This window comes from Abrus precatorius, unplaced genomic scaffold (assembly GCF_003935025.1).
Source record: "Abrus precatorius isolate BTA unplaced genomic scaffold, Abrus_2018 Scaffold7, whole genome shotgun sequence".
Classification (NCBI taxonomy): Eukaryota; Viridiplantae; Streptophyta; class Magnoliopsida; order Fabales; family Fabaceae; genus Abrus; species Abrus precatorius.
In genome coordinates this window covers 32,970,229-32,981,459 of record NW_020874417.1, presented here as the reverse complement: position 1 = coordinate 32,981,459, position 11,231 = coordinate 32,970,229, and the positions used below count along the sequence as shown (strand labels likewise).

Here is an 11,231-nt window from a genome sequence, read left to right as displayed (position 1 = left end):
AAGTGATTAAAAATGAATAATGATGTAATGTTAATTATTTTTCAGATCTTGGGTATCTGTCATGTAAGATCTTACTTGAGGCAAAAACATTAATAACACTGCGAGACTAGTTTGCTTTAAAATAAATAAATAAACACATACCACTTAAAATAACTGGTCATTAAAAATGTAATGCCATTTACTGTTAACAATAAAAATAACAAAGTAAAGCACAGAAGTGCTTAACATTGATGTGATCATAAAATACTTTTCTAATTGTGATAGTTTCTACAAAATAAAGTTTTCTGTATACACGTAGCTAATTTATAGGATAAACTATTCTTAATAAAAAAATTTGCAAACAATGTATTTTTTAATACAAAGTAAATTACATATAGTATTAGTTTAAATAATTTCTTAAACAGAGAGTGTTCATGCTATTATGTAAAATACTATTAATTTATGCGATCATACAAATTAACACAATGAATTCAAAAACAATAAACTAACATGACAACAGCAATGTTATTTAAAAAATCAATTCTAAAACTATTATAACAAGGAATTAGTAACACAAGTTTATATTTAATTTAAAACTTTTTAATTTAATTTTAGATTTAATAAATAAAAGATTAATGGAGCTTATAACCTGTAAAAGATATAATGAAAAAGCTATTAATGTAATATTAAATTTATTGAACTAACTGCTAATATTTTTTTTTCTTATTCTAATTTTAATAATTTATACTTACAGACAATATATTTTCTTAGCTTATCAATTCTAGTTGTACCACGTTATCAATATTAAAAGTTAAAGGATTATTTTATATGAATGTGTATTATTTAAAAAATTAAAAATATAAATACAAAATAAATAGAAATTAGTCCAAATGATAAGTGACTCAATAATTTTTGTGCATATAAAAATTTTTTAATAATAAATTTATTCATCGTATCCCAGTACACGACTCAAACTAAATTTAAATTAAATAAAAAAAAAAAAAATACAAATACAAATACAGATATTAGTAACTAATCATGAATGTTATTTAAAGTAACTCTTCTTAAGCTAATCTTTATCAACTTATTTAATATTTTGTTTATAAAACAATTAATTCTACTAACTTATTTATAGAAAAAAGTATAATTCTTAAATTACATATAAATTTATGTGATTAAACACAGAAGGCTTGACAAAAGCTTGTAAAAACTAGCATACACCCCCTTGATCTTGACGCTTAAAATACTCACTGAATAGCCTCGTGTCTCTTCCTTAGCTTCCAAGGCATCTCTTTGTCATCATCATAACACAGCTTTTCTTAAAAAGTTGTGAAATCTGATACCGACCTTAAATCATTAAAGTTGTCGATATCAGATTCAGGTATATATCAGATTTGGGCATCGTTTAATATCTTTTGGGTTACCAAGGCACAGCAGAATAATCTACTGGTAATGACACTGCACATCGTCAACCCAAACGGCACACTCACGTTTAGGAAAACTCCCACAAAGCCCTCCCTCACCGGATCCCACCCTCTCCACCCCACTTCTCTCCAAAGACCTAACCGTCAACCAATCCAAAAACACATGGGCTCGGGTCTACCTGTCCCACGAAGCACTGGATAATGCCCCCTACTCTAACTCCAACTACTACTCTTCGTTTTCTACCACGGTGGCAGCTTCATCTTCGACGGCGCCGCTTTCACTTACTTCCACAATTTCTGCGTCAATGTCGTTAACCGAACCCAATCCCTCGTCGTTTCAGTCAACTACCGCCTCGCCCTCGAGCACCGTCTTCCTGCGGCCTTTGAAGACTCCGTGAAGGCGCTGAACTAGATCAAAACCTACAACGACCTGTGGTTGACGTGCCACGCTGATTACTCCCGCTGTTATCTCATCGGAGATAGTGCCGGGGGCAATATTGCATACAACGTGGGTCTACGTGCAGCTACGAAGCTTTATCAAATCGAGTAGCTAAGGATACGAGGGCTGATATTGATTCAATCGTTTTTTGGTGGGACGAAGAGAACCCCATCAGAGAAGAGGCTCGCTGAGGATGGGACTTTGCCTTTGGCAGTTGCTGATTTGATGTGGAATGTGTCATTGCCCACACGGGTTAACCTTGATTACAGGTATTCCAATCCAATGGTGAAGGGTGGGGCTAAGACATTGAATCGGATTAGGGTGCTTATGTGGAGGGTTGCGGTGTTTCGGTGTGAAGGTGACCCACTCGTGGACCGTCAGAAAGAGTTTGTGGAATTGCTCCAGCGCAAGGGTGGGCTTGTTGAGGGAAATTTTATGAAGGGGGTCGGCATGGGATCTTTTTGAATGACCCTTCCATGTCCCAGAATGTCTATAAGTCTTCATTGATGTGTTGGCAAGACAATACTTTGTTGTTATGTCATTTGTATTATCTACTTTGTTAATCTACTTTGTCATGTCATTTGGCAAGACAATAAATGCTGCCTGGTATCGAATGTAAAGGAAAAGACAAAATTCACAGATACATCCTTAACTTTTTATTTTATTTCTTTGGTTTTTTTTTTTTTTCATTTTGATTATTTAAACATTTTAAATAAATCATTTTTTAAATATTAATTTGATTAAAAAATTATTATTTTTCTTTATTGTAAACTCCAATAAGAATACATTATATTCGAATTTTTTTAATAAAATCTTTTTTTTCTTCTTTTACCCTTATTTAAGCTTTCATTACTTATTTCTCTGGTATTACGACAAAAATTTTCAAGCATAAAATTTGTATTTATCAAACAATTTTTTAAAATAATAATTAAACTTCAAACTCCTAAATAGTTACAAGTTATTTTTACTAAGCATAACATAAATCCATTTTCTCTTTCGAAATCAGAACTGAATTTTGTCGTAGATTCCCTTTTCCAGGGTTAAAAATTTAAAATGGGTAATTGTAAACCAAATTGCATGTTATGTATGTGAAATATGAATAATGATGCAGAGTTAATTATTTTTTAGATCACGGGTACCTTTTATGTAATATCATACTTTAGGCAAAAACATTAATAACACTGCGAGAGTAGTTTGCTTTTTAAAAAAATAAACATATAAACACTTAAAATAACCGGTCATTAAAAATGTAATGCCATTTACTGTTAATTATAAAAATAATAAAGTGAAACACGGAAGTGCTTAATGTGACCATAAGTTACTTTCTTATTGTGATAATTTCTGTACAAAATAAAGATTTTCTGTAAACACATAGCTTATTTATAGGATAAACTATTTTTATTTAAAAAAATGTAGTTGCAAACAATTTATTTATCAATACAAAATAAATTGCATACAGTATTAATTTAAATATTTTCTTAAGCAAAGATTGCTCATACTTTTATGTGAAATGATATTAATTTAATATGATCATGTAAATTAACATAATTAATGAACTTCAAAAAATAAACTAATATGACAACATCAATGTTATTTTAAAAAGCATATTTAGTAACACAAGTTTATAATTGATTTCAAAATTTATAATTTAATTTTAGGTTTATAACCTTTAAAGGATAGTTAGTAAAAAACTACTTTATGTAACATTTAATTTATTGAACTAACTGCTATAAATTTTTATTATCTTTAATCTGTTGAATAATTTATACTCACAGAAAATACATTTTTCTAGCTTATCAATCCTAGTAATACCATGTTATAAATCTTAAAAGTTAGGACTATTTTGTGTAAATGTATATTATTTAAAAGCTTAAAAATAAGAATGTTGGTAATCAACTATCAATAAGTAAATGCTATTTTAACTAACTTTTTATAGACTAATTTTTAAAAGTTATCAGCTCCTTTTATACTTTGTTTATCAAACAATTTAATTCTACTGACTTATTAGAAAAAAGTATATTTTTTTAACAGTTATAAACTTATGTTATTATATTATATTATATTATATATATATATATATATTGATGATTTCAAACCCTCATTGGACCCCTACTCTCATAGAACTTGTCCCAAAAGCATAATCACCCTTTATGGGTTTTATTTTCTCCATAATAATAATATGAAGATGCTGCGAACTGTCTTTGATTAAGACATATTTTGTCAATTACTTAGAACCGTAACGTTTTACAGGTTTCATTAGCTTTGTATGTACACCTCCATGGCCAGTTTTAAATTGTTTTATCAGGAAAAAAGAATTGGCACTGATTGTGTCACTATCCTTGGATTAAATTTTCAATTACCTATACAAAAAATATATAGAAACAATTAAATAAAACGCTAAGGAGTGTTTACTCAAACCGAATATTTATATATGTATGACATTTCCAATGGAAAATGTTGCTTGACAAAAGCTTGTAAACAATAGCATATACCATTTGAAGCTTAAAATACTCACTGAATTGGCTAGCGTCTCTTCCTTGACTTCCAAAGCAGCCCTTTGTCGTCATCATAACCCATAAGGCTTTCTTATTTATTGTTTCTTCGCATTTGCCGATATAATTTTGGTTCTTTCTTGCAAATTTTTTTTTTCCTTCTTCTTTCCACTTCTTATGCGTATTCATCTATTTTCCAGTAGGGGAATTTCGATTCTGGATACCATCCTAGAGATTCTTCAACTAAAATGCAATTGAAATGTTTCTGTTGTTTTCTTTGTGAAGCTGACCAAACCAAAATACAGTATGCTTTCATCATATTAATCCATTTCATTTCCTCAAACTTGTGATGATAATTGTTACAAATATATGTATATTCTTATTCTTGAGTTTCGTTATGTTTTTTTATTTTTTTTACTTCACCGTAGGAATGCCAACAACAAGAAAAATAAGGACTATCCATGGGAAATATACACCTTGAAGGAGTTGCTTCGTGCAACAAACAACTTTCATCAAGATAACAAGATTGGAGAGGGTGGATTCGGAAGTGTTTATTGGGGTCGAACAAGTAAAGGCGTCGAGGCAATTACATTCATATATAATATTTATTTCTCAATCTTTTGAATATTTAATTTGTTTTTAATAAAATTAATTTAATTTATGTGACATTTTTCTTACTCAGAAAATAACTTGCACGATGCTAATGTCTGTAATAATGGAACTTGTAGATAGCAGTGAAGCGCTTGAAGGCTATGACCGCAAAGGCAGAGATGGAGTTTGCAGTAGAAGTGGAAGTACTTGGAAGGGTGAGGCATAAGAATTTGTTGGGCTTGCGTGGATTCTATGCAGGAGGAGATGAAAGGTTGATTGTTTATGATTACATGCCTAATCACAGCTTGCTCACCCATTTGCACGGTCAACTTGCTGCGGATTGTTTGCTAGATTGGCCTAAAAGAATGAGCATAGCAATTGGAGCAGCTGAAGGTTTAGCGTAAGTGCACCTTCATCTCTCTATATTTCATGATATGATGAAATCTTTATTTTCAGTAAAATAACACGCAAGCAATCAAATTTACATCGTCCTTTGAACTGGTCAAACAGAAATTCAAACATGATTCATTGGTGATTTATTCAGTTTCTTCTATTTGAAATATTCGATTCATAAGATCATTTATATAATTAATAGGTGGTTCAACTTATTGAGCATTGGTGTCTTTATAATATATTAAGGCCTATGTTTGTTTGGTTAAGGTATTTGCACCATGAGGCAAATCCTCACATCATTCATAGAGACATAAAGGCAAGCAATGTTCTTTTAGACCCTGAATTTCAAGCCAAGGTTGCTGATTTTGGTTTTGCTAAGTTGATACCAGAGGGAGTAAGCCATTTAACGACGAGGGTTAAAGGCACCCTTGGATATTTGGCGCCAGAGTACGCCATGTGGGGGAAGGTTTCTGAGAGCTGTGATGTTTACAGTTTTGGGATTTTGCTTTTGGAGATTGTCAGTGCCAAGAAACCAATTGAGAAACTCCCTGGTGGAGTAAAAAGGGATATTGTTCAATGGGTCACACCACATGTTCAAAAGGGTAACTTCAAACACATTGTTGATCCAAAATTGAAGGGGCACTTTGATTTAGAGCAATTGAAATCTGTTGTCATGATAGCTATAAGGTGCACAGATAGTAGCCCAGAGAAGAGGCCTAGTATGATAGAGGTAGTGGAGTGGCTCAAGGGTGGCATAGGCAAGAGAATAAAAGAGGTACCAAATTTGAGTTACAAGAATGGAGAAGACGAATGTGATGAAAACTACGAAGAGATTAGAACAATGCGGTCCAAGTTGAAAGCACCAGGTGATAATCATCTTAAAATAAGATGATTTTTTATTGTGTGTGAAATTTATAATACATCTTACTGTTTATGAAAATGAGATGGATATTTAATATATTTGTGAAGTTGTTGAGTATATATCTTGGCCGTGATCACCTCTACTATATTTAATTTGTAGTAGTAGTCTCTAAGGCCGTGTATATCTACCAAATGTCAAGGTTACAATTCATATTTATACAATTATATTTTTAAAAGGAAAAAAACAAAAACAAAATGCCCATTGTTTTTGCACGATATAAAAAATGTCCTATTCAGAGGTTTTCTTTTAGGCGGTTCCAGCACCATTCCGTAAGTTTGAGACTCACAAAAGAATGAACAAACAAGCCCAACAGTCCAAGTCTATTTATGCAAGGACCATTTCTGCTTCAACATTTTCAAAATGATTGTTATGGGCTAAATATATGCAGACGAATAGTGGGCCGTTCCAATGATTGTTCTCTCGCTATATATATTTTGTTTATTGTCGTCAATAATTTTATTTTTCAACTCAACATTCTTTAACTTATTTTAATAACTTTTAATTATTAAAAATAATTAAATAAATTGTATGTTGACACACATTATTCGAAACATCATCAATAATTATTAGAAATTTATTTACATTTTTTTATAATTTTGACAAGTCTAAAGTTACACGATACGGAAGAAAATAAAAGCTACAGTTTCATGATAATTTCGTATCAATTTTCACACTCAATTGATTCTTTAAATAAATCACCAGAAGAACTGGTTAGACGCAGCATCGAACAGTAGAGGCAGCATATGAATGTAAGTCCCAGTCATAACATAAGTGGGCCTAAGGATTCATACTTAACACGATCACTAAAGAAGACAACAACAATAACCAATATCTGCCAATTCGTTACATGTCTCATTACAATTAATTATACACCAATCATTTATTTACAAGTTATCCATTGAATCCCACTTCACTAGGATAGGCCATAGCTACAAACTAGTTACACTGTGCTCTCTCGCATTCCCAACACTTAACCGTAACCATTGCATCAAACCGGTGAGAATCCAAGGGCTATTATTGGTTCAACCTTTTTTCGGTGGGACCCACAGGACTCCATCGGAGTTGAGCTACCCAATAACTTGGCTTTGCCTCACCGATCTGTCGTGGAAACTGTCACTGCCACTTGGCGTTGACCTTGTTCACGAGTATTCCAATCCAAAGGTGATATTTGGCTGTGATGGAGAAATACTTGTGGACCGTCAGATGCATGTATTATACTATTCATTATTTTACAGCATTTATCATTTCTTTTATTTTTAAATATCTTTCTGAGTATATAATTTATGGTCTTAGTCCAGGAACTACTTGCCAGCTGTTGTCAGGTGTCATGGCAATAACGACACAGAACAACCTTTCGTTATTTCTTAGTTTCCTGCTTAGGGCAGGGCACTAGTAATTATTAATTAATTTGCTTCATTTCCCTTTTCTATAGAAATGATATCTAACAAATAGCAAAAGAGAAAAAAGAAACGTTATGTAACACATCGATTTCTCGAAATTGTGAAATCTGATTCCGGTGTTAAATAAATAAAGTTGTCCATATAAAGATATGGATTATCATGTGTCCATAATATATAGATAGAGCTTTCAGGTTTGGGCAACCATCATCTTTTGGGTTACCAAGGCAAGGCAAGGCAAGGCAAAACAGAATATTCTACGAGCAATGGCACTGCACGGAGTACTTACGGCACTCTCCTTGTATCTCATATATGCATCCACAAGCGTTCACTCAGCTATGGACCCGTACAAGGCACTGGGAATCATCCTCAACCCAAACGGCACGCTCACACGTTTAAACAAACCCCCACAGAGCCCTCCCTCACCGGATCCCACCCTCTCCACACCCGTTCTCTCCAAAGACCTAACCGTCAACCAATCAAAAAACACATGGGTTCGGATCTACCTTCCCCACAAAGCACTGGATAATCCCCCCTACTCCAACTCCAAACTACCACTCATTGTCTTCTACCACGGTGGTGGCTTTATATTCGACAGCGCCGCTTCCACTTACTTCCACAATTTCTGCGTCAATGTCGTCAACCAAACCCAATCCCTCGTCGTTTCAGTCGACTACCGCCTCGCCCCCGAGCACCGTCTTCCTGCGGCCTTTGAAGACTCCGTGGAGGCGCTGCACTGGATCAAAACCTCCAACGATCCGTGGTTGACGCGCCACGCTGATTACTCCCGCTGTTATCTTATGGGAGAGAGTGCCGGGGGTAATATTGCCTACAACGTGGGTCTACGTGCAGCCGCGAAGCTTTATCAAATCGAGCCGCTAAAGATACAAGGGCTGATATTGATTCAACCCTTTTTTGGTGGGACGAAGAGGACCCCATCAGAGATGAGGCTCGCTGAGGATGGGACTTTGCCTTTGGCAATTACTGATTTGCTGTGGAATCTGTCGTTGCCCAGAGGCGCTAACCGTGATTACAAGTATTCCAATCCAATGGCGAAGGGCGGAGCTAAGGTATTGAATCGGATTAGGGTGCTTGGGTGGAGCGTTGAGGTGTTTGGGTGCGAAGGGGACCCACTCGTGGACCGCGAGAAAGAGTTGGTGGAATTGCTCCACCGCAAGGGTGTGTCTGTTGAGGGAAAATTTTATGAAGGTGGTCGCCATGGGATTTTTGTGGGTGACCCTTCCATGTCCCAGAAAGTCTATGATTTTATTAGAAGTCTTCATTGATGTGTTAGCAACACAATGCTTTGTTATGCCACTTGTATTGTCTGCGTTCTTGATCTGTGCTTGTGGTCTTTGCATCTCAATAAACGTTGATTATTGACATCGAATGAAAAAAAGAAAAGCATGTCCAATGAAATATAGCTGTTGTAAAAAAGATAATTTAAAGTTCAATTTTCTATTGTTGACATGCGATTTAAATTCAATAAAACATATATTACATAACATCCTGTTTAAGTATTAATGCAATACATGTTTTGAAACATAAAGAAATAAAATCTTTTAAGTTATATAATCAAAATATTATTTCTTTATTTTTATTTAAAAATTTGAAGTCGGTAATTGAGAACCGAAGTGGACGTTGTGTGTGAGAAAAAGATGGTCAATGATCGATCTGTTAGACTTGTCAGCTTTGAGTAATTGTCACTTTTGTGAATATCCAAACAACTTGTAAAATTTTAATGAAATGTGAAGTTATGATTTGTGAAGGGAAACGAGGCCGCAGAAGACAACGAAGGGATTGGATTGAAGCACGAAAGCGCAGAAAGCACTCGAATCATTGAACAAGATCAGATCAGAGAACCAGTATGTCAAACCAGGTTAATCCTTTCCACCATCTCAAAATTGTACGCAACTCCAACGGCACCATCACTCGCCTGCGTCGAGACCCACACACCCCACCCACACCCGATCCCACCCTTCCCATCCCCGTTCTCACCAACGACGCCCCCATCAACCAATCAAACAACACCTTTGCTCGCATATTCCTACCCAGCAAAGCACTCCATCATTCCCCCAAAAAACTCCCTCTCATCGTTTATTTCCACGGCGGGGGATTCGTCCTATTCAGTGCAGCCTCCGATTTCCTTCAAGATGCCTGCATAAACCTCGCAAACGACGTCAACTCCATCGTCGTATCCGTAGAATACCGTCTTGCCCCCGAACACCGACTTCCCGCGGCGTACCACGATGCCGTGGAAGCGCTGCACTGGATCAAAGCGCAGTCAAACGATTGGTTGAGAAACCACGCTGATTACTCCAACTGTTACCTTATGGGAAGTAGCGCGGGAGCAAACATCGCGTACCACGCGGCTCTACGTGTGGCTGCGGAGGTTGACCGGGATTACCTGGGGCCCCTCAAGATCAGAGGCCTCATACTGACCCAACCGTTTTTCGGTGGAACAAAGAGGGTGCCCTCCGAGCTGAAGCTGGAAAACGATCCGGTTTTGCCGCCGCACGTGTGCGACTTGCTCTGGGAGTTGTCCTTGCCCGTTGGCGTTGACCGTGATCACGAGTATTGCAATCCAACGGCCGGTGATGGGCCTGCCATTTTGGATCGGGTGAGGCAACTTGGGTGGCGTGTGCTGGTGACTGGGTGCCATGGGGACCCACTGGTGCACCATCAGGTGGCACTGGCCAAGCTCATAAAGGAGAAGGGTGTGGCAGTGGTGAGCCATTTTAGTGAAGGTGGCTGTCACGGGATTGAGGTTCGTGACCGCACCCATCAAAAGCAATTGTATAACCTGGTCAATGATTTTATTGCTTCCTCTTCCTCCCTCCTTGGATTGGATGATTCAGGCTTAACCTAGTACAAGATTTTATACTTAATTGCTTCTGGTTCCTCTACGTTTAGGTTATTTGATTTTAGTCTCAATTGATCAATTTTAGTGTCTCCTTTTTTCCCTGATTAAGCAAGTTTTAAACTTCTGTTAAGCCATTGTTACGTTATAATTAATGAAGAAATAGGAATAAGTTGATGTTTCTGATTGAGCTACTTCACCAAATTTTAAAATTTGCTTGATCGGGAAAAAAATAAATTAAAATTACGCAATTGAAAATTGACCTACTTAAATTGAAGAACCTGTAAGTAGAAAGATTAAGCCAAATTTTATTGATTTTCCTTGCATGCTTCCTATATTTCAAGATTACATTGCCACGTAACTTAATTAATCAAAATAATAAATAGATACATTAACCTTTCAAATATATTTTAACATTGATTTTTCTTCTTTCTTTTTAGGACAAAAATAATGTATGATGATGCTAGATCCTGAATGCATGTTTCTATTTGTCAAGGAGAGATTCTCTCTCTCGGGCTCCGCAGTAGGATTACTCTTATTCTAATACACCTCTCCCACGTCCCACATCTAATGCGCGAATTTACAATATTACACATTTTTGCACGGGTGACTTAACAAAATTGAATATTTATGGGTAACTATTATTCAACATAATTAAAATATATGTTTAAACTAATCTTAATATGAAGTTACGTGATTATACACGATTGGATTAATTGGACTTTTTTCCCTTC

At 35.5% G+C, this 11,231-nt stretch overlaps 3 protein-coding genes and 1 pseudogene across 3 annotated transcripts; all 4 read left to right on the top strand.

The window, feature by feature from the left end:
* The first annotated feature begins 1,431 nt into the window (after positions 1-1,431).
* On the top strand, positions 1,432-2,405 carry LOC113871829 (annotated as a pseudogene).
* Positions 2,406-4,528: 2,123 nt separating this feature from the next.
* LOC113871828 (PTI1-like tyrosine-protein kinase At3g15890) lies at positions 4,529-6,210 on the top strand. Its single transcript, XM_027508926.1, has 4 exons — positions 4,529-4,638; positions 4,763-4,916; positions 5,063-5,325; positions 5,586-6,210. Exons 1-4 carry the CDS (start codon positions 4,583-4,585, stop codon positions 6,208-6,210), a joined length of 1,098 nt encoding a protein of 365 aa, XP_027364727.1. The 5' UTR covers positions 4,529-4,582.
* A 1,464-nt stretch (positions 6,211-7,674) lies between these two features.
* LOC113872977 (carboxylesterase 1-like) lies at positions 7,675-9,130 on the top strand. Its single transcript, XM_027510899.1, has one exon. It carries the CDS (start codon positions 7,904-7,906, stop codon positions 8,921-8,923), a length of 1,020 nt encoding a protein of 339 aa, XP_027366700.1. The 5' UTR covers positions 7,675-7,903; the 3' UTR covers positions 8,924-9,130.
* Positions 9,131-9,348: 218 nt separating this feature from the next.
* LOC113873268 (carboxylesterase 1-like) lies at positions 9,349-10,620 on the top strand. The gene has a single exon (XM_027511317.1). It carries the CDS (start codon positions 9,505-9,507, stop codon positions 10,504-10,506), a length of 1,002 nt encoding a protein of 333 aa, XP_027367118.1. The 5' UTR covers positions 9,349-9,504; the 3' UTR covers positions 10,507-10,620.
* The last annotated feature ends 611 nt before the right edge of the window (positions 10,621-11,231 follow it).